The sequence below is a fragment of the Herpailurus yagouaroundi genome, unplaced genomic scaffold (assembly GCF_014898765.1).
Source record: "Herpailurus yagouaroundi ecotype Mexico unplaced genomic scaffold, PumYag 77, whole genome shotgun sequence".
In the NCBI taxonomy this organism is placed as follows: Eukaryota; Metazoa; Chordata; class Mammalia; order Carnivora; family Felidae; genus Herpailurus; species Herpailurus yagouaroundi.
Window position 1 is genome coordinate 59,572,588 of NW_024412388.1, and position 24,940 is coordinate 59,597,527.

The 24,940-nt window shown below is 36.3% G+C and overlaps 1 protein-coding gene across 1 annotated transcript in view; it reads right to left on the bottom strand.

The window, feature by feature from the left end:
• Positions 1 to 227: 227 nt before the first annotated feature.
• Positions 228 to 24,940, bottom strand: part of NEGR1 (neuronal growth regulator 1) — an 865,642-nt gene continuing 840,929 nt past the window's right edge. The window contains exon 7 of the mRNA XM_040470638.1: positions 228 to 4,889. Within this exon, the coding sequence (XP_040326572.1) occupies positions 4,765 to 4,889 (125 nt within the window). The 3' untranslated portion in view covers positions 228 to 4,764. The remainder of the gene's footprint in view (positions 4,890 to 24,940) is intronic.

Sequence of the window (24,940 nt, forward strand, 5' to 3'; positions counted from 1 at the left end):
AATTGTTCTTAGAAAATTTCCTCTTAAAATTCTTAAATTTCTGCCTACCAGGATGAAGCAAGTGATTATTTTCCAAATACCTGGATGTCGTTTTGAAGTATTTTGGCCCATCATGTTCAGAGACAAAGTAGCTCTGCTTCACATGCTACCTTTCAAGGTCTGAGACTTGATGCTTCTGTTTCCATGTAATTAAGTGCAGGATAGAAATTACACAGGGAGAAGTGATGAACCAGTGGGAAAATCAGATGTTTATTAATGTGTTTTTATTGGGGGGGGGTAGATATAGTTTTCCCAGAATAGCAATGACACCCACATTTCAAAAGAGCTTATTACTCCAAGCATGGATCTTTTTCATGGTTTGTTGTTTTGTTTATCTACCATACTGTTCCTTTTTATTTGATTCCTTTTTATTTGGATGGATGTGGAGAACAGGGCTTATTAAATCACTCATCTGGGATGTCTCTCATTTGGATAGTATAGCAGCCACAAACGAAGGGCTCTCAGCCAAATTGTGTCCTGTTTGGAAAACAAGGTGTTTTAAGGAAATTGTATGTGCATGCCTTGAGGTGGAATATATATTCCCTGTTTTATACCTGGCTGTTTATGAAATTATACTATATGCCTGACTCCTGTAGGTATTTGAGTTTTGGGATTCTTGGCTTATAAAACTAATAAGATTTTATCAGCAGTCTCTGTTTCTAACTTTGCTGCATTTCGGCAGGTGAAAGTTCTAAATAATAAATAATAAAATCTCTCTGGAAAGTTGCTTCTTTAGGCTAGATGTAGTTCAACTTGCGAAACCTTTTGGGATTCAGCAACAGAAAGAAAGGCTATACGTGCAGCCCTTTGAAATTGTAGCATCTAATGTTTTCACCCTGTATTGCTTTGGAGTTCCTGAAAGATGTGACTATGGTACAGTGAATGCAGCAGAAAATAAAGAAGGGAATAGCAGAAATATGTTAAATTATTATTTCTTCCTTTTTTCTCTTAAACGAATAGAGTTTTAAATGAGTCAAATACATATTTTAATTGATAAACTGACTTTATATTCACCTATTGGAAACAGTACAACATATTTTACATCAGATTATGAAATATGGATGTTTTACTAAAAGACAGGAAGGGCTTTTTCCAGTCTTTAAAGTAAATACATATTCAAAGGATCTTAAGGCATACCATTTATTCATATTCATATCTATTGAAATACTGTACATCCACATACTTCAATAAATAGTTAAAAACCTGACCTCTTTTTAAATCATTTCTGAATTTCAAAAAACAATTTTTATTGAAAAGATTAAATAGGTAACTTTTGGCTGTCACAAAGCTAAGTACAATGGATAAATTAACAATTACTCAGTAAATTTGATCAATATAGATGATTGGCTTTGATAAATTTCTCAGACTTCTCTGAGTTCACACATTGGGGTATATATATATATATATATATATATATATATTTGTGTTTTTTTTTTTTTTGTCCTGAATTACCTGGGTAATTTTCTCAGTTCTCCAGTCTACTTTCTAGATATAGCTTAAATGTTATGATGAAGCATTAATTTTTCAGTTAAGTTTTAAACACCCCCAAAAGTGGTTTTAAGTTTGACATTCTCTTTCGAATCTTTTAGTGTTTCCAAAAAAACACAATCCTATAATTTGGGCAGTACTTTTCATTGTATAATTGCTGCATAATAGAAACTTAATGGTGTCACAGGACTTATGTTTCGAATGGGATCATTGTAAAACATAATTACAGCACTTGCAGTTAAACCAAAAATGCAAATGAATTAAGTCAACTACCCTAATATTCTTCTTCCCTCTCTCTCTTATTTTCTCCCTTCCTTCCTTCATTTCCTCCTTCCTTCCTCCTTTTTTTTCTTCCCTCTCTCCTTACCTCCACTCTTTTCTTTGCAGTCTCTTTTCTCAACTGCTCTTTATTTTTCTTTCCTTAAAAAAAACAAAAACCTTAGGGGCAACAAAAGGAGTCCCACAAATGTAACTTGTGGAAATATAACGCTGAAATGAATAGCTAGCAAAATTGTTATAGATCAAAAGGTAAATCAATTTCATAAAACCGCTATTCTGAAATTGCAACAATCTTGTACAGTCAGGACTGATAAAATGGAGTAATCAGACATTTCATATGTCTATAAATGTAAAATCATCTACTTGAACATTATATGCAATACATTCACACAAAAAAGCAAATACTGTAGCCTTATTTGAACAATATTGAACTCATAAATACTCATGGTTTCACTCTGTTCAGGGGCCTAAAGACTAGGAATGCTGCTGTGATACAGAAAAACATAGTGAATACCTCCTCTATTTAAAATGTCACTCAAGAAATTCTCTTCTAACATAAAGGCAAATACATATAGCTACTGAGCTATGACTGTACTTCTGTCACATTCTATGGGAAAAACACCAGACTCCACAAATTCGGAATCATGACAACACTTTGAACTAATTATTTGGTTCATCCATAGTTTATACCTCGATTTACCTCACATTTACCCTACAAACCTTACAAAGAGGAGGTATTTTTAACTCTAGGAAAGCGGTCACTGTATAATATGCATTCTTGATCTGTTTCCTTCTCCCAAACAATGGTACTGATGGTTAACACTTTTGTGGTAGCACCACTATTTCTAGTAAGTAGATTTTTATGGAGTGTGCCACTTTAAAGCTGCAATACAAAAAAAAAATTGTGGTTTACTCACCAATTTCACAAAGAATATTTTTAAAAAGCAAATAAATAATAATCAAAATTAAAATGCCATGTGTGTTAAAAAAGTTTTTAATACATCAGTCAAAATAATGTAATGAATAATTACAGTGAGTAAATTTAATAGCACAATGCCATATTATTGCCATTTTGTGGAAACACTGTATATTTATGCCTCCTCATGTAGGATTCATTTTTCTAATTAAAATAGATTTATGGCGTACTTCGGGGCTAAGCTTTACTCAAAAAAAAATCATGATTTTCAAGCCATTTATTTCGGGGCAAAATATTAGGTATGTTAAGTATGTACAACCTCCATGAAATATCTCGTATCTAACTATTAGTGAGTTTTTTTTAATTGTTAATATGACTTGCAAAAGGAGACTATTTGCAGAAATCCCCCTATGTAGTGAAATTGGTAAGTTCATCAAACTTGTAAAATGGCTTTCAAGGTTATGGTCTTTCTTTAGTAAAGAGTAAAACCATGGAAATACTCTTGTAATATAATACTCCTTAAAATAACACCATTTTCCTTAAAAAATGTAGTTTTCATTCTTTATGGTGGAAACAATGAACTATTCATGATAACTTAATAACTAATATATCTTAAGATATTCTAATCACGGGTGTCTTGTCTTCATTTGATCATGTCTTACACATATCATGTAAGAAGACATAAAGCATGGTCATTTTGTCATTGTTTGTGTTTTGACCTTATGTTTTTGAACTGACATTGCTACAGAGAAAGATTTTATTGCAGAACTAGTTATTTCAGGGATTGATCTGCTGCATGCCAGCATGGAATACTTGTTATTATATATTTTGGAGCATTTTCTTTTATATAACATGCATTCCAAACTCTCAGCTGAGTGATGTTTTCAGGTGGAAGATGTGCGAAATGCCCGGGTGCGGGAGCACGCATCTATCACACCAACTTACCTGCCACAGAACCAAATGACTTTGGCGTGTTCACCAACTCACGTCATGTTAGGTGATCGGACTTTGTGTTCTTTCTGACAACCATCTTAAAGATTTTGGCTTGGAGTAGTGAAAGGAAAAGATGCTGTATTGCTGAGCAATCCCTTGGATGGACTTTGCTGTCATTTTAAAGGGAATTATTTCCCAGAGTGGATTCAACACTCAACTATAACCAAAGGATTCACACGGTAATAGATTGACCTGTACTACGTTAATGAAATTGTTTTTCACCGCAAAACTGAGTTTAGGTGGGGCAAAATTCTCACACCCCACTGGCAAGGAGGGAAGAGATTTTTACAGTCTGACAGCTCCTTCATTCTTTAGAGATAGGATATACTTTAGCTTTATCATTATGGTTTATTTTTGCTTTCAAATTATAGGATGTGGCAAAACATTTTTATTAGGTGGAGACAAAGAGTAAATTATTATTTTATGAAGGCACACCCATGCTGAACTTACAGGGAAGAGAAGCAGAGCTGCACAGCCAGTTATATTACAAGGCTCATTCCTGAAACCTGAATATCATGCGAGCAGAAAAATCTAGATATGTGTTAGTTATATTTTGAAGAAATGATCTGAAGGCAATATTATTTGCTTTTTTATCAAAAAAGGAAAAAAAATGCATCTTTGTCAATGTGGATTGACTCCTATTGAAACAGGGAAATGAATGCTTGTATTGCAGCCTTAAAGAATCACATAGTCACTGCAATATTCGTTTTTGTAAACTACAGCCTGCAACCTAGCAGACCATGACTGAATGCTTTTGAAAAGTTGTAGATTACAAACATGAAATCACAATTAATATCCTCTAAAAGTAATTTCAGAGCTTTCACGTCTTAAAAAAAGGACAATGTGTACTGCTTCACAAGGTAATGTAGCTAATCAAAAAAAGAGTAGAATTAAAGTATTTACATAATGAGCAATTCTACAGAAGGCGATCATCCCCATGTAAGCACTGCTGATTATATCCCACGCTGCTTTTAACAAACTGTACCAGATTGGATCCAGCCATCAGCACTTTCAGAGAATCCTTAAAAGCCTTTTATGGGTCTTTAAATTTATTGTAGAATGGCATTCTTCAGGTAGAATATGCTGGTGAAAGAGGACAGTGTCAACACAAGGTACCAGCAGGAGAAAAGAACGTCAGCGCTCCCGGTAATTCCATACTGGGCTGTACTTGGAGCTGGAAAGAAACGGAAAAGATTAAATCAAAATCTAATTTGTGTCTTTTAGGATCTTAACAATAATCAAAAGGCAGCTGGGTGTACTGGGGAGAGCACTGGCATTGGAGTAGATAGACTTAAGTTCACATCTGGTTCTGCTATATGACAATGTGTGGCCTATGCAACTAACTTCTCTGAGCTTGAGTTTTCTCAAGGGCAAGAGACAAATAATATAATCCACCTGGCAGGGCTGCCGTGAGAATTGGAGATGAAGAACATACAGCACATTGCACTGGGCTGGACACAGGCTAAGTACTTAATAAACAGTGGCTAGCATTATTATTCCTTTTTTTGTACTGTAAATATTTGTATTCGTGGATAATATGTAGTTCATGCATATATATATATATTTTTATTTTTTTTTTAACATTTATTTATTATTGAGAGACAGAGAGAGACAGAGCAGAGGAGGAGCCCAGAGATGGGGAGACACAGAATCCAAAGCAGGCTCCAGGCTCTGAGCTGTCAGCACAGAGTCTGACGCGAGGCTCAAACTCACAAACTGTGAGATCATGACCCGAGCCGAGGTTGGACGCTCAACTGACTGAACCACCCAGGTGCCCCATGCGTATATTTTTTTAACATTTATTTTTATTGAGATCTATAATTGGCATTGTGTAAGTTTAAGGTGCACAACAGTGTTGATTTGATACATTTATGAATTGCAATATGATCACCACCACAGCATCAGCTAACAACTCTATCATATCACATAATTATCATTTCTCTTTTGTAATGGAAACAATTAAAATCTAGTCTCTTAGCAACTTTAAAGATTATAATACAGTAATGTTGTCTATAATCACTATGCTGTGCATTAGTTCTCCAGGAGTCCATTTATCTACTAGTTCTAAGTCTGTATGTACGTACCTTTAGACAACATATCCCCGATTCCCCTGCCCCAGCCTCTGGTCACCATTCTGCTCTGTTTTTACAAGTTTAGCTTTTTAGATTTCACATATAAATGATACTATATATATATATATATTTTGTGTGTGTGTGTGTGTGTGTGTGTGTGTGTGTGTGTGTGGATCTTTTTTATTGGTCAAATACTTGTACTAAAAGCTGGAAAAATTTTTGGGGGGGGGATAGGTGAAAAAAAAATTCAAACGATCATAATATATTCCAAGGAATATTAGATTTGCATGTATACACTGGAGCAACACAGAAAATTTTGTCTCTAAATCTTCCCAGGCAAGGGAGGGATGATTTAACAGAGTTTTACCAAAGGGGACAGTCATTTGGGTAGAGGAAACAATTTATTCAAAGGTATGAGTAAAGGGGAGAGCAGGACATATATTCTAGTAGATTAGTCTTGCTGGACCATGAAGTTTGAGGCTTGGAGTAGAGGGAATTGAAACTGGAACTCTAGGCAGATAGAACATAACCTTAACTGTAAGAAAAATAACAGGTTTTTTTTTAAGTTTATTTATTTATTTTGAGGGAGGGAGAAAGAGAGAGAGAGAGAGAGAGAGAGAGAGAGAGAGAGAGAGAATGCACAAGTGGGGAAGGGGCAGAGAGAAGGAGAGAGAAAGAGAGAGGAGAGACAGATCCCAAGCAGCCTCTGCGCCATCAGCACAGCCTGATGTGGGCCTCGAACTCACAAACTGCAAGGTCATGACCTGAGCCGAGATCAAGAGTCAGATACTTAACCAACTATGCCACCCAGGCGCCCCGATTTAGTTTTTTTATAGTGAAGGAGATTTTAAAGAATTTGGAGCTGTTGAATCGTGTGATTACTTTTATACATTGGAAAGATCACAGTTTCATACTCAGAGAAGGTTATGTAGTACTTGGCTAACAGTCATGTTGAATTCTCACTGAGAGATTTCACCTAGAGAGTCACTGAAGCTTAGAATATGGTGGGAGTCTACTGAATGAATTTCACTGCATTTCACAAGAGAACTGTAGCCTCTTTGAATGTGAATTATACTGTGTTCCAGAAATGGAATGTCGTAGGCATGCTCAGCTTTGCTTGAGACCAATCCTCATTTGTCATAATAAAAATAATAGTAATAATAAAAAACCCCACCAACATACTTTTAACTACCCTCTCTTAATGAAACCTGGATTTCAAGCAATGTTTCCTAGTAGAAAGTGAACCATGTAATAAAAAAAATATACTATTTCATCCCCAAAACCATAACTCAAATCCAGAAGCAGTTTTAGTCACAATGAGTTTGAATTAACAGCAGGTTGTTTTTAATAGAACTTTCACCAGTGACTATATTTCCATATTACAAGAAGAATAAATTGTTTTGTTTGTATCTCTAAGAAATTAAAAGGGGATGAGAGCTGCATTGACCTTTGCAGGGGGAAGTTTTCTTGACAGTACAATTGTTGATTCCAGGTGAATAAAGTTCAAGGTCTAAGATTACTCCTCTTTAGTAAACATGGAGCAAAATCCACTATTTAATGCTTCTATTTGCATCATAAGTGAGTTTTAAAAAAATGAGAAGATGATGAAGAAAATAAGCCTATTGTTGAGCACATAGCTTTTGAAGTTTTGATATATAAGAAGTCTAATTTAAAACCATGAAACTCCTTAAATTATTTCCTCTTGTTCAAGACCTGGAAAGGTGTTTTGTTTTTTAAAACATAAATAAATATTTAATTGGTCTGTTATCTTCTCAATGACAGCTATTTAAGAGTTATTTTGCTGTTGTTTTTAAAGAATCTCAAGTGCAATAAAACCGGTATTATAGTAAAGGACTAATAATAAGCAAAGCATATAAAATGATTTCATAAATAAGAAATAGATCTTAAAAGCCAAGCATACAAAACAAAGATAAAATTTTTATTGTCATGACAAATTAAATAGTACATCAAGGGGGTAAAGTAGAAACAATCCTGAAAACTCCTTATCCATCCTTTAAAGTGCATTTTGGGAGCAATCTTTCCTGAATCCCCTCTCCTTTACCAGCACGCTGAACAGATTACCTTACTGTGCCATCATGCCACCATAATATCCCTTTTTATACAGCTATCATACTACATTGTCAATGTTCACATACATATCTATTTTTCTAACCAGACTGTGAACTCTCCTAGGTCATGTTTTATTTATCTTTTTGTTTCCATGTACAGAGAGTGGCAAAGTAGATGCAGAAGAGATGTCCTTTGAATGAATGAATCAATTTAATAAATGAATGGGCCGGAATTAAAAGGAGTAGTTCTCTCCTACAAAACGGAATCTCTTCTGAAGCAAGCCACTTGCTTATAGGCCAGAGAATCTACAATATATCATCTTTCATTCATTCAACCCAAATTTATTGGATTAGGTACCGGGCACTGGGAATACAATAGCTAATAAGATAGGATGGTCCTTGTGCTGCTTAATTCCATATACCCTATCTTTTCCTCCAGTGTGCCTTTATCTTCCACTCAGCCTCCTACTGCCTTAGACATGACAAAAGTATGTCAACAATATATTTAAAATTAAATATTATAACAGAGTATGTATTTTTCCATTGTACTCTTTAGTTGTCCTATTAGTCCTTCTATTAGTCCTAAAATAAAGGAGGAGCCTTTTGCTGCATCATTAGCCTGCAATTATTACAGGAAATGCACTGTAGACTAGCTACTGATAATCAGTAAGCTAAAAAACAAAGTAAAGTTAGTCAAGGGAATTTTTGATTACATACCTAATGCTAAGTCATGTACATAATTTGTACCCCTTAAGTATATATTGAGCATCTTTCATGTGCTAGGGATTGAACACAGGCAAAGGCAAATAAAACTCAATCTCCTCTCTTAGGAAAAGTTTTATTATAGTTGGAGGTATAAATAAAAAGGCACATATAGAACATTAGGATATACATATTTATAAGGATAATAAACAAACATGGGAAGGCTCCACAAGGAGTCATGGCAGGTAGGTAGTCCGAGCAGATACAAATACAGTGTTTTTTTTTTTTTTTTTTTTTTACAAAATGCAATGATATGCACGTGTTAGTGTGTCTCACTTTTAAAAATGGTGGCATATAGTCCTTTTACTTGGGGTATCCTATTATTGTATAACCTTAGTACCATTAACTATTTATTATGTATTTGTGTGTGTGTGTGTGTGTGTGTGTGTGTGTGTGTATGTGTGACTTGTTGAGTGATTCAGAGTACCAGGCTAATGGTACTAAAGTTAGGAGTCTCAGTATTATTGGGGCCAATTAGATTTGTTTGGCATGTTAAATATCAATCATCTACTTGAGAAATTATAGAAAATGTTAAGAAATTAAAGAAAATAACTTCACTATTAGAAATCAGCTTGAAGAGTCAGTTCAAATATCATATGCTTTAAAAAGAGGAAAGTTTGGGGCGCCTGGGTGGCTCAGTCTGTTAAATGCCCCACTTTGGCTCAGGTCATGATCTCATGGCTCGTGAGTTCAAGCCTGGTGTCAGGCTCTGTGCTGACAGCTCAGAGCCTGGAGCCTGCTTTCGATTCTGTGTCTCCTTCTTTCTCTCTGCCCCACCCCGCCGCTCATGCGCTCTCTCTCTCTCAAAAATAAATAAAATTAAAAAAATAATAATAAAAACAGAAAGAGGAAAGTTTTTATAAAGTCCCACATGCCAAATCAATTTGACATCATATTTGATATCATACTTACATATCTATCACAGCATGTTTACATATCTATCTTTCCCCATTAGACTAAGAATGTCTTCAAGCCAAGATTTATTATATGTAATTGTTTTCATTGGTACAGAACAGAGTCTGATATTTAGTTCAATAAATATTTGTTGAATGATGATAAGGTTTGTATCTATTTCCCATCCTTTTACCATAAGCACATAAAGGAACACAAGATCTTGACTTCTTTTTTCAGAAGAATATTGTCTTTCATCATTTGTGTTTAACTGCCTTTCTTCTCTCCCTACTTTTAGACTTATTACTTTCTAAGACCTGTACAGAGTCAGAATACCTCTCTTCAGCATTTGAGCAGAAGATAAATCATGAGGCTGATTATAAGGGGGAGGAGCATCCATCCAACTTTCTAGCACTATCCTTTTGCAGCAAACAACAGGAAGTATAGATGAACCCATGTCCCCCAAATATAGTCCTGAATTTTTTAGTTAGGAGACATCTAGTGGTGTCTCTGACATGGTCAGATCTGTTGTATATTCTCTGCCATGTTTTTAGTTTCCTGTGAATATCAAACTGCTACTCATCCTAAATAAAATTAGGAGGGCTAGGGCATATGATCAGAGGTGTAGTTGGGCTACCCTGAGAATTTTGATTTCATTCTGAGTGATATGGGAATCCACATGAGAGTTTTGAGCAGAGGAGGCTAGCTGACATTTTTAAATAATTGCTTGGCTATTTTGTGGAAAATAGATGATACTAGTGGAGGCAAGAGTAGAGGTCTATGTTAATCCCAGACCATCAGGGGTCTCCATTGCCTCCTGAGGAAAGCCAAAATTCTGTAGCTCAGCATTCAGGGACCTCTGTTACCTGGTTCTAGTCAACTTATCCAGATTCGTATATACTCCTAGCTCCAGTCACATGAACCATTTTCTGAACACACAGAGTATTTTCATTTCTTGTCATTTGCATATGCCATATCATTAAGCTTATATGGTCTTCCTTCCTGTCCCCTTCTCCCCCTACCTTAAAAGTCCTACTTATCCTTAGATACCTAAAATACCATTTACTCCATGAGGCCCCCTGAATCTCCTTATGAATTTTTAGTAACCCATTTATACCTGATTTCAGAAATAGTTCCTTTTTAACTGATAGTACATAAATATATATAGTATATATATGTATAGTATACTATATATATGTATACTATATATTGTATATAGTATACAGTATGAATATTTTACTTCATTTTTAATCTACACTTGCTTAAATTAATGTTGCTCTGATCTTACAAAGCTGTCCTCAATTTTATCCTACAAAAACATTTATTCTCTTCATTATTTTGGTTTCTTTTGAAGGACTTTTATTTAATGCTATTTACTGCTAGGTAATTGTTCAGTTTCCTCTGGTTTGCCAGCTCCTTGAAGACAGGGAGTACGAGCTCTTCCCACCTCTCCCCCCAATATGATGCATGGCCTTTAGAGAGTGGTTTCCTGGCTGCTCTAACACCCAGTTGGGTTTTGCTGGGGCTCTCAGGTAGGGAGCAGAAGTGCCTGGGCTAGGTGTACAGTCCAAGCCTCTGGGATTTCTCCCAGTTGTCAACAGGAAGATCCAATCTGGGTTTTAACACACATCTTACATCTTGTCTAATTATGATTATCATTCCCAATTACTTACAGCTGCTGCATATTATTTTCAGTCTTGGCAGTTTTCCCTTGTATTGCTCCAGTTTTTATTTTTAGGCAAAAGCAAATGTAACTGTGAAATATTTAGTTTTGGTATAATACCAATTACTTGCCTAGGCAATTTCCTTAAATTACTCAAGCTTTAACTAAACTAACTTTGAGTCGTATTTTTAAGATTCTTGCTGAAATCTTAGGTACAGTTACTTCAGCTACATTAACTCTGCTTCCATAAAAAAGCTGGCCTCAACTTACATTTTACTGAGGAAGCCTATACCTGGGAAGTGAATGATTTACACCTAAATTAGATTTCATAGAAAAGAGAGTGATTAATGTGGATTCAAAATAGATTGCACATTAGTTCACTGAGAAATTATGCATCATTGATTCTCTCCAAAAAGGCAGGGTACCTGTTTTATTGCATACTGTGGGAGGCATTAGCTCAAAAGACATTTTAATCCTCTCATTAGCAATATCCACCCCTTAACACTATCAGCAGGTGGAGAGGGTATCCAGATTCAGATCATACCCCAATTTCTTCAATCACTTAACTCTGCCTGAACACTGGGTGGAGATGGGGGAGGAAAAGAGAACTAGCATGGAATATGTTTTACCATAGAATGTACAACTTTGGACTGTAGTGTCTGGAAGAAGCAGGCAAGTCTCAGCACAGGTGACATCATCTCATTATTCCTTTCTGCACTATTTCTTGTGCAGTCAAGTGGTCCAGGCCTTAAGATTGAATGTGTTGTGTTAAAGACACAGCAAAGGGGCGCCTGGGTGGCGCAGTCGGTTAAGCGTCCGACTTCAGCCAGGTCACGATCTCGCGGTCCGTGAGTTCGAGCCCCGCGTCAGGCTCTGGGTGGATGGCTCGGAGCCTGGAGCCTGTTTCCGATTCTGTGTCTCCCTCTCTCTCTGCCCCTCCCCCGTTCATGCTCTGTCTCTCTCTGTCCCAAAAATAAATAAAAAACATTGAAAAAAAAATTTAAAGACACAGCAAAGAAAAGCCCTGTCTTCTCGTGCACTATCTCACACACATGGCACACTGATTTCCACAGGTAGGCTTTCTTTGTGTGGCTATTCCATGCTCCTGTACTGTAGATCCTCCAAAATCTTCCCTGAGGCTCTAGAGTTAAGGGATACCTGAGTAGCATAGTGATGATGTATGTAGTAGAGCTAACAATGTATAGATTTTTGGATTCTTTTTTACTCAACACACCTTTATTTTGCCATAGACTGTTTCCAAGAGTAAAGAGAGGGAAACATAACATACCCCACTTTTCACGCAGCTTTTGGGACGGTAGAGTAAGGTTTAATTTATGAGCCTCTAGCACAGTGAGCTTCAATTTTATTCAGGGAGAGAAATTAGGAGTTGGTAAACGGCTTCGAAATCCTGCCTATCAGACTTCTTTTTTATCGTCCTTAGAAAGAATTGGTCTAACAAGTTCACATTGGTGCACTTTTTTTTTTTTTCAAAATCAAAACCTAAGGGTACAGAAAATCTATATTTAGATATTTATTCTCACATTTTAGACTTTTATTTTTCATTTGATCAAAAACTGAATGCCAATCTTCAGGAAGTTCAAACATCTTTTACAGATAGAGCCTTCGCAAACATAAAAATGTAAAATAATTATTTCACAGAGAGTATCTTTATTTTAGCGGCACCTGGGTGGTTCAGTCAGTCGAGCATCCGACCCTTGATTTCAGCTCAGGCCATGATCTCATGGTTTGTGAGTTTGAGTCCCACATCAGGCTCTGCAGTGACAGTGCAGAGCCTGCTTGGGATTCTCTCCCTCTCTCTCTGCCCCTCCCTCTCTCTCTCAAAATAAATTAAAGAAAATTTAAAAAAAGTATCTTTATTTTATGTTAGGAACAATGAGGAGACTGGCTAGAGAAATCACATGATTGCTTTCTCTTTCTGACTCATGGTATTTCCCTGCCAGCTTGTTCTCAGCAACTACTAAGCTATTTCTCTGGCAGACCACCATCCTTGAATCCTTTCCTGCTTGCTGAATAGCCATTTTGCCAAAGTTCACAGTATACAATCCTATTTACTCGGCATCAACTGCATTAGGAATTTTAAACATATGTTTGTCTCTGCTATTACCCATATTCAGAAATCTGCCTATTTGTAGATAAATACTTTTATCTGCAAATAGCCAGATGAAACTATCCAAGACTATTACCTCTAATTTGAGCTAAGGAGAATAAGTAAGCAATCACCCAAATAAAAACAAATTCCACAGTCTTTTTTCTGTCCTTCAGAGTCATTGAAAAAAAGTTTCAAAGCCTGAATTATTCATCAATATCTCCTAAATGTGTGGATGTTTTAGTTTACTCTTTTTTTTAGCAGATCAGAAGTGATTTACATGAATCTATAGTAACTCTGTTTTGAAGTATGTTGTCAATAGAGGTAATTTTGTATAGCCCTAAATGCTTCTTTGAGCTTGGGCAAAGTCCAGTCATTCATTCCAGGTTGGTTTGAAAACAGGCTTCTATAGAAGTATCATCACAGATTTTGGAGTATGTGTGCATATGTGTGTGGGAGTGTATACACGTGTTTTAAAAGCTGGCTTTGTTGTGTGAAATATATACACAAACATACAATACAAATTGCCTTGACTACATAGATTTTAGTTTAGGCCTTTAAGGCATCATTTAGTTGAAGAAAAGGGTTTTAAAGAAATAAAAATAGAAACCCAGCTGTGTTCTTAAGGTCACTAATAGTCACTGCCATCAGCTGTATCATCAATGTGCTAATGCGGGAAAAAATGGGAGGAATTGCAAACTGGTAAACATTTTTGCAAGTTGAATGAGCTTTTAAGATTTTATACGTGTGGTTGTGTGGGTGTAACTTTGTTTAAGTTTTTATATAAGTGTTAAAACTTGGAACTATAATGATCAAATTGTCTTATTTATTAAGTTTTATTTTATCTTTTTTTTTTTATTTTTTTTTCAACGTTTATTTATTTTTGGGACAGAGAGAGACAGAGCATGAACGGGGGAGGGGCAGAGAGAGAGGGAGACACAGAATCGGAAACAGGCTCCAGGCTCCGAGCCATCAGCCCAGAGCCCAACGCGGGGCTCGAACTCACAGACCGCGAGATCGTGACCTGAGCTGAAGTTGGATGCTTAACCGACTGCGCCACCCAGGCGCCCCTAAGTTTTATTTTATCTTTTATGTTAGGAACGTTATCCTAAAGCAGCTTCTCTTCTGTTACTCTACAATTGTTCTTTCAGCATTAAAGATCAAGAATTTCATAAAGTTTGATTATCTTTTTCATTTTTTGGAATATTACATTTACCTTCCAATTTTTTTTCTTAGCTTTTCAAGTGCAATAAAGGCCAGAGATTATCTGGCCCTGTAGTTCTGATTTACTTAAATTGTTCCACTTGTTATGCTCCAGATTGATTTTCAATTATTCTCAATGATTCTCTAATCATTGCCTTTATATTTCGGCTATTTAAAAAACCTTATTAAATCCAAATGGCTTTGTATAGAATTCAAGACCCTCTGTAAACTTTCCCAAAGCTACCTTTCTGGTCCTACCCTGGCTGCTGTCTCACATGGACTGCACTAGTCACACTAGGCGGGAAGGGCCCTTCGTGCAGGATATGCCCAGGCCTGTGTTGCATTTGTGTATTTGCTCATGCTCTGCCTTCATCTGGGATGGGTTTTGCATTTCTTTGTGTTAAAATGGTACCCAGCTTTCAGTGCCCATCTCACACGCATTCTGCTCATAGGTTAGAACCTGCCAGAACTCTAAGGGGCATTGAGAGTGGTATGCATGAGGAGATGAGGCTGGTGGAGATGAATGATGTGGTTAAGTTAGAGGTAAAAATAGGACTAGAACTGCGGTATGCTGATTCTCTGTGCTTCCATTTCCATGTAGCCTCCCTGAATTGCTACCTAACTCTACTTGGAATTAATCTGCCAATTCCTCTTTTCTTCAATAGCCAATTTGCTTTTACCTCTACTTTATCAATCTTCTGTTCATCATCTTCAATAGAGCCTCAATCTCTTGAAAACAAGGATCATATTTAAATTACTTTTGTATTACAGCATTTGATTAAATGATTGGCACTGTCAAAATATTTATTGCAGGTAACTATAGATGAATTGTTTTAATTTCTGCAGTTTAATGAGGTTTTGCAGCAAAGCTCAAGAGAAAGAAAGAAGGGCTATAGGGAAGGAATTATCAGCAGTCAAGAATCCGGGATTTGGAAACATCGACTACCACTGCGGAGGAAGATTGGTTCTATTTTATTGAAGCGAAGAAGCTCCTATTCTCCGATGTCCCTGAAGACACTATTCCATAAACATATGGAGTTATACACTCTAAGACAACTGTTGAAGAACTGCTCTTGTCTGTGACTTCTAGTTAAATGTGCTAGTTATAGACGGAGACAGTATTGGTAACAATCAAGCACACCATGTATTAGCTTCGCACCTCTATGCCTCGGTTTTGTCTTCCTGGTAGGGTTGCAATAAGTAAATGAGCTAAGTAAAATGCTTAGCACAGTGCTCATTTAAGTGTTCATTGAACAGCAGCTTTTAAGATGTATTAGTATATGTATAAGAAGGGCCAATGTAAGTCCTTTACTTTGGCCCAAGAAGAAATATCCAGTTGGTGGAGTAAGGCTATGTGTACCTCAAAATCCTATCCACTTGAAACAATCACAACCACGCCAACAATATGCTCCTTGAAAGGACAGCTCTAAGAACGCGGATCAGAAAATTTATTCATTAAGCAAGTAATGCTTGAGTACCTATAAATACATAGTGAGTGCTGATTATGCATGATAAACTATTTTGTGTGCTGGGATACAGTCTTATTATCTAATTGCTCTAAGTAGATCGCAGTGTTCTGAGTAAACCACACCCTAACCCCCTGCCTTACAGACAATATTTCTTCTACTTGGAATCATCTTCTTCCACTTCCTCCCAAGTTTTCAGCCTCCATATGACATACTTCTCCACTGCAGTTCAAACTCCTCTGTCATGGCCTTACTTACTGACTTGCCTCCTTGTCTAAACTATGAATTCCTAAAGAACAGGGACCTTGAATTTTTCATCTTTCTATACTTCTCTTTTCCTCTTCCCCAGTGGCTAGCACAATGACTGCATATAATAAGGGCTTAATAAATAACTGCTCTTTTTATCTCCACATGAGATAAATTTGCAAAATACATTTGTTTCCCACACCTTTTGTATCTTGCCTTCCATCCTCTCATCGCCTTTTTACTTTAGCTGCTGCTATGACAACCAGCTGCATGCAGGGCAAACAATTGTGAGATGTATCCCACATGGTTCCTCGCAGGGGTCCCAGTGGGATGGAGCTTAGTGACCCATAGCAGGGACCAGCTCAATAACACATTCTTGGACTGACTTTCCCTCTTTCTCTGTTTAACTTGTTCCAATCTCCTATCAGCGTGCTTAAAATTCCTTTCCAAAACAATCACCTATTAGTGAGCAGCTCATTTTGGGAGGACCCACACAAGGATGGCACTCTTGTATGAAGAAGAGAAGAACAACAGGTTATAAATACTGTGCCTAGGGCAATTTAATATCCTCCCAGTGTATAGTGCTTTGCACTTAGTAGGTGTACCATAAATTAGTTTTAGATAAATAAATTGATTGAAAGTAAATAATCATCCTATCTGTTTGCCTACACTCTTCTTGGCTCTTGATAACTCAGTTGCATCACTTTTATGAGGTCTGAATTAATTATATTGTCAGCAGGCACATACCCTTCATAATGTAAAAGGGGTCTTAAAATCTTAATTAAATCAGATTTTTTTTCCTCATAGATTTTATCCCAGGAATATTACCCACTGTTTTACATTATTATCATTCTGGTTTCTGCTATACCAGCAACATTGCCTAATGAAAGTTCTGTCTCCTATTGTATTTTTTAAATATTTAAAAGCACTCATGGTTCTTATATTTTTATTATGATTTCAACTGTAAAATACTCCTCTCCCTACAACCTTGAAATGATCTTTTCTCAAAGCTCCAGCCTGCCTTTTCTGCCTACATTTTCTGCCTAAGGTGATCCAACTTGTAGGGTGGGAAAATGGGAAATACAATTATTATGAAAGGAACTTGGATGTGTGCATGCAAAAGTCAGATGTTGGGGAATTTTAGTCCAAAAATGGTCCCACGAAGGATGAAAAGAAAAAAGATCAAAACATTTGCATAGTGATCCTGGCACTGAACACATTTTGCAATCAGGATTCATACTGATTTTTAAGGATGTTTAGTAACGTTCTTCTCCCCAAATACAGAGACTACATTGTTCTTAATTTTTCCGGACACCAGTGAAGGTATTTTAAAAGGAGAGGTGGGAATGTTTTAAACTATTACATCAAAATACCTAACATGTGCCTCCTTTTAGGGATGTTGTACATTTAGCCACTTATATTATTACTCGAAATTTTTTTTAGGTTTATTTATTTCTTTTGCGGGGGGGATGATAGGGCAGAGAGAGAGGGAGAGAGGGAATCCCAAGCAGGCTCTGAGCTGTCAGTGCAGAGCCTGAGGCAGGGCTTGAACTCACAAACCACGAGATGATGACCTGAGCCCAAATCAAGAGACAGATGCTTAACCAGCTTAGCAACTCAGGTGCACTTGTTCAAAAGAGTTTTTGACTGTAATTGAAATAATGCTTCCTGGGACTGCATTAATAAGTTTTTCAGTCTATCAACTGATAAATTTGTATACACAGTTCTTTTGATCACAAGTCATGAGGAGAAGCCTTGTTATTTCATTAGCCAAAATTTTAGTTTTTTAGAGTTGCCTCTACTTTAGCATTATTGTCAATTATCCTTAACCAAAACATATACATTTAACCCTCAAACTGGAAAATTAATCTTACTGAGTCAAAAAAAAATAATTCAGGAGTAACTGGTTTTTATAACAGTAATCACATTCTTCACATAACAAATTCTTACTGACCACCTACTATATGTTAGGCATTGTGCTTAGTGCTGAATATACAAAGATGAACAAGATTTAATCCAGGGCTTTCAGGAACTCAATGTCAAGTAAATCAAAACTATCTACTTTAGAATAAAAGGGTTGATTTTCACCAAATCATATATTATTAGAATTCCAGGATTAAAAGAAACTTTGAGAGACACTATTTTCTTTTGTCAAAGTATAATCAAATCAGAACTAGTTAGAGAAAGGCATTTCAGGTTTATGCCATTGAATTTTTTTAAATGTTTATTTATTTTTGAGAGAGAGACAGACAGAGCAGGAGCGGGGGAGTGGCAGAGAGAGAGAGGGAAACACAAAACCCAAACGGGCTCCAGGCTCTGAGATGTCAGCACAGAGCCCAAAGCAGGGTTCAAACTCATGAACCAGGAGATCATGACCTGAGCTGAAGTCAGATGCTTAACCTACTGAGCCACCTAGGCACTCCAAGGTCTATGCCATTTTAAATCCAGAAAGGATCGAAGTCTAGAGAGGGAAGAGTTACACAGAGAATTAATTCAATTCTCTAAACTTTCAGTTTGGTGTTCTTTCTGGCACACAGCACTTCTCACATTAACCTATTTAGTACCTTGTTTCAGATTTTTATAACTCCCACTGCTCATATAATCTTAAAATATTTCTTTTGTTTTTAATTTTTTTTCGTGTTTATTTTTGAGAGAGAGAACAGGTGTGGAGGGGCAGAGAGAGAGAGAGGGAGACAGAGAATCTGAAACAGGCTGGCCTTGTCAATGCAAAGCCCAATATGGGGCTGGAGCCCATGAACTGCGAGATCATGACCTGAACTGAAGTCAGATGCTCAACTGACTGAGCCACCCAGGTGCTCCTTAAAATATTTCTAAATATAATATGATCAAACTAATTTCATAGTCTAGTAAATTATCCACACCACTTTGATTAATCATTTCAACCAATAAAATACAAAATGAGTTTTTCTGTATACGTGCTAGAAGTGATATAATTATTTTTTTAAATAACAAATGTTTGAAGTGATTCCCAAATTTTATAGTCAATGTATCCTGCATTTGCATCTCATAATATATTTACTTGGATGTTTTTAATGCATTAAGCATATAAAGCCTATAATATTTGCTGATCAAATATTAGTGATATTTGAACAATTATCATATTAGAATTTATCATGAATGGTTAGTTTTAATTTGTATCAAAAAGAATGAGATTGTTGCCTAGTACCTAGAATCAAAACAATAGGTACCTATAAAATTCTGCATGTATGTTTAAACTGTCTTGATTCATCAGTTTCTCAAAGGTACACATGAATTCTGTAAGTTAGAAAAATTAGCATCTTTGCATAAAATGCGGTTTATTTTTTTTTCACATGAAGGACTGACTTCAGTTTATTATTCATGCTTGCAGTCAGGACTTGAAAACTTGAAAAGTGAAAAAGGGATTAAGGAATCCATAGATTCTTAGAGCAGAGCGTAGTTTAAAAAGAAATGTGTCAATTTGGTTTTATTGCAGTAACTTCCTCTACCTTCCTATTACACCAATACATAAGAGCAATTGCTAGTGAAATCAGACAGCCACATTTAAATACCTGTGGTTTAATATGCATTTTCCACTTCACCCTAAACTGAATTATAATCACAATTAATAAGAACATTTAGTATCATTCTAATAGTCAAAAGTGAATTTCTAAAATTCTCTGTAAGTTTATGTGCAAGATTTGAGAAAAGCAACCATGAAGTCATTTCCTTTCCTGTGTATTCTTAGAAACATATCTTATAAAAAACTTTGGGCTATATAATTGCACTTGGGTGTACTTCTTTTAATCTTAAAATTAGAAAAGACAGATGATTATTTTCTCCCCTCATAGAAAAGATATTAAACGTTAATATCCCATTGTTACACTTTTTTTTCCTGAAGATAAAAGGATATAAAAAGGAAGCAATAAGCGCTGTGCATGTTCTTGCTAATCTTACCAGAATCTCCTCCTATATTAAACTATTTCTTGTCTATCCTATTTAAACTGTTCTCCTGATATTCTTCACATATGAACAAGATGATCCTTTGCTGAGTTTAGGCATCATGGCAGCTACCAGCTTACAAAGAGTGAAAGAGCAGCTTTATCCGCATGTCTGAATTAGGAACAAGAAACTCACCAATAATACAAATAGAGTTTTTCATTAAGCAGCATTCCTGTTTATTACAGAGCAACAATAATTTTTTTTGGAATTCAATTTAACAATGAAAACAAATCCCAATTCCCCCATCTTTTTGATGCAGCTGGTTGCACTATGCATAATGTCTGATATACAATGGCAGTGTCTATTGTTACAGAACTGGCTTATTTGTGTATTGAAAGCTTCATTCGAATTTGTATGGTTTAGAATGTTCAATGAAATGCACAAATTGACTAGTTCAATATTCCTCAATTTGTCATAATGGTTTTTGTGTGCATTTTTTTTAAAGACAGCCATAATGCCATTTTTGTTTCATAAGAAACAAGGCAAAGATTCCTGTGAAATCTCACAGTTCAATGCTAGAGATAGGGTTCTTGGTCAAGTTCAAAGTCATTTATAGAATTATGAAAACCATCTCAGACTAAATCTGGGTTGAGCAGCTACAGAAAATCCACGGGAAGTCTTACTTTATTGTTTGCTGACAATGAAGTGAAATACAAGGTGGACATATTATGAAAAGGATGTTGTAAGTGAAAGGGAGTGCCTGAGAAGAAGAAAAGTGAGTGTTGGAAAAGACATTGAAACTTAAATAATGTTTAGGCAGAAAGAGGGGTCTAGGGAAACCCCATGATTAAAAATATCAGCAAAAACACAAACACACTAATTTTGGAGTCTTGCAAATACATCTCCTCATATTGTGCATTTTGGGTCCTTTTCTATTCCTAGGTATGTTTACTAAATTACATGAATCTAGTAATTCCAATACCCTTTGAGTATGCATCCTAAAATACATGCTCAGTTAATTCATTTTCAACTCATTCATTCATTCAATCATGCATTCAACTTTACACCATTGAATTGCCCCCTTTTTTTAAGTTTATTTATTTATTGAGAGAGAGATTGTGTGTGCACAGCAGGGGATGGGTAGAGAAACAGAGAGAGAATCTCAAGCAGAATCTCTGTGCTGACGGTGCAGAGCCTGACAGAGCTCAATCTCATCAACTGTGAGATCATGACCTGAGCAGAAATCAAGAGTTGGATGCTTAACTGAGTTGCCCAGGCATCCCCCTTTTGGGTTTAAATTATGGAAAAGAAACCTTGAGTCAGGAAATATGGTTTGATTTGCAGGTCACTGAATCATGAGAAGAATAGATACAAAAAGCTGTTTTTAAATAAGGAAAAACTACAAAACCCTGGAAGGAAAATCAAATGTCACTGTTTCTTAGGTGCCAGTCAGAGGCATTTAATTGCCTGTTGTTCATTTGGAGATATTACCTTTTCATCATTTCACTGGTAGGTAAAGAATAGAGGTTCTTTTCCAGCTGGAAAAACTAGACTCTTCTACTTGACATAGATGACTTATTATTTTACTTCCTGAGAAGATGTATTTTCAGTGTTAAATATAGAGTAGAATAACAATCGCATTATAATTATCAAACATGTGGGCATTATGACTCCTCCCCCATTTTTTTTCTGATGCTAATTGTGATTAGAAATTTTTTAGTATAAAGAATTAAAGATCTTCAACAGAATACTGAAGTACTGTGGGTTTCAGGTTTTCTATCTCTAGGACAGGGTTATTAATACCCGTGGGTTATTGTGAGCATGAGAGGAGATAATGTTGGTGACCATGCTTTGTGATGCATAGATCAGTTTATAAAAGCAATGTGGGTCCAGGGCATAATTCTCAGGTGCTGATAATTGAGTCTTTGAAGAAAAAAAATTCCAGAGTGCCTGGGTTGCTCAGTTGGTTGAGCGTCTGCCTTTGATTTTAGCTCAGGTCACAATTTCACAGTTGTGACATAGAGCCTCTCGTTTGGCTCTACATTAAGTGTGGAACCTGCTTGGGATTCTCTCTCTCTCTCTCTCTCTCTCTCTCTCTCTCGGTCCTTTCCCCCCTCTCGTGCTCTCTCACTCTCCCTCCCTCTAAAATAATAATAAAAAAAGTCTCTCTTAAATTTGTTGTCATTTGTTAAAGAATGGAATATCTTCAGGTGATCCATCAACTCAATCATGATTATAAGGTGAAGTGTAATGACCACAAATAACTTGCTTTGGTGAAAAAAAAATTCTGTTCACTCAGAGGCTCAGCTTTATCTATTAGTAATTGGCAGGGTGAGGTATCTGACTTGTAAAAGTATCTCTTTTATCATTTATTCATTCAGTGTTTGTAGATTCATTTGTGAAATATTTTTGTAGCACCTACTCTGCACAGAACTGCCTGGGTGTCACAGGTGTTCCTCCATCTCCCAAGACTCCCATCCCCTGGTTGGTTAATCCAACACTGATCTAGGCACTGCTGTGAAAGAATTTTGCAGATGTAATTAAAGTCAATTGACCTTAAAATACGGAGATGATCCAGTGGGCTGACCTAGTCTCATGAGCCCCTCTAAAAGTAGGCGGTTTTCTGCACTGGTAGCAGAAGAGGATGTCAGAGATTCAGACCCAGAAGGGGAACAGCTGGCTTGAGGGCAGAAGGGCCCCTGTGTTGAGGAACGCAAATGACCTTTAGAAACAGTAAGTAGCCTCTGTCTGACAGCAAGGACATGAAGACCTCAGTCTCACAACCACAAGGAACTAAATCCTGACAATAGTCTGAATGAAACTAAAAGCGGATTCCTCCTTAGAGCTTCTAGACACCTTGATTTCAGCCTCGTGAGATCACACGTAAAGAAAATTGAGCCACATGGCAGTTCAGACCTATAGGACTGTGAACTAATGAATGTTGCTTTAAACCACAATATTTGAGGCAATTGTTTCATAGCAATAGAAAATAACTTCCTTTCATACTGGCACACATCACATGAAGTGTGGAAAACAATGCCAGGGTTACAGAGACAAAATTAGAAATGGAAGACCAAAAGATATGTCAAGGTGAAATGGCTAGGCATCAAATGAGCAGCATATGTAAGTGCTCTTAGCTCCAAGAAGGCATTTCATAGTATTTTGACTTCTTCCTGGGAAGGTTTGTCAGGGCAGAATTCCTCTTATAATTTCAAATAAATCTTTTCCTGAACCTACATGTCTATCTTTAATTCAGGTTTTTGTTTAGATGACATTCTACAATCCTATGCTATGTCTGTTCTCCGTGTTTTATACAAACCTTTCCTCACCTTTGCAAACAATAAAAACAAAGCCTCCAATCAGAGACTCCAGGGGGTCAGTACCATTGTTCCTGTCAGTTGAAAGGAAATAATCATGAGCTACTTATAAATCCAGGATTACTCCAATTCACGCTGCGCCCTGAATGAGATAATATGTACATACATGTAATCTCTATCCAGAGTACAGAAAAAAAGCTTGACCGGAACCCTGTGTGCACTTCCCCCCTCCCACTTTTTAAATGTAAAATGCTAAATCTGAACACTGATCAATGAATAACTAATCCTAGTAAGCACATAGCCATGCTTATTTTCTAACTCCTTTGTGGTCAAATAATGAATACAGATGATACAGAAAATAGGCACCATGGCAAATTTAGACAAATAGAATTTAGAGACAGTGACAGAAAGCTTAGTCAAGCATAATGCTCACAAAACATAAAGCAAAAATCAGGATGAAAAACATCAAACATTCCCCAGAGGCTCCTGATTGCATAAGAGGGTCTGACTTTAGAGTCCTTTGGTTTAGTGTAATCTCCTCTTTTTCTAGCATTCATACTCCTACAGCTGAAAGATATTTGGACTCTAACACTCATTATTTACAGTAACTGTGGAAGCTGCCAGAATACCTAAGTAAATAAACGAATGGATAAATAAAAGTGAATACATGTGTAGAAGATAAAGAGGAAAGCCCCGGGCTCCTCTTAATTTCCTCAGGTTTGCAATCTAACTGTGTTTCCAGTAGGGAAAAAGGCATACGCTCACTCCTCTAAAAAACACTTTTTTATGTACAAAAGGTAAAGCCAACATAGTTTTTTACTTGTGCTATTTCTCCATTTAAGCTGCTATTTGCTACTTATCATGTATGCATAGAGGAATGGATGGAATGAACAAAGCATGGATTTTTGTTGTTCCTGCCATGTAAAGTTACAGGAAATAAATTGCAGGGAGGATAGAATAGGTGTAGAAATAACCTAAATCTTTTTATGTAGATGAAGGGAAAAAGCAGTCTCCTTTAGAATTGCTTCTTTAGATTATAATAGCAATTTATGTTAAAAGTCACTATGACAAATCAGCCCATAATTTATTTTAAGAAGTCAAACTAGCAAGATCAAGTGTTCTGTAGGTGGTATTTCATCTTATCATATTAAAACAGTCTTCCCAAATGTAAAAGATAATTTCAACTGCTGTGTTCTGTAAGCAAGCAGAAAATTATGTAAATCTGATTTCCTTACTATGCGTTTGCTATCTCTTTAAAGCTTACTAAATCATATCCAGATTTGTAAACACAAAAGCACTGGATCCAAGATACATTTGCTTTTCAAACACTCGGAATGAAAAAAGGTATTTTGCAAGATGTAATTGAAAAATTCCTATCTGTTTTCAAAAGCTAACAAATCAACAGTTGTGTGAGATTAAAAAAAAATACAAAACATCACCTCTTAACTTATTATGGGCTTAATTGCTTCCTCATAATGGAGTGTGACAATGTGATTGCAGTAAGAACA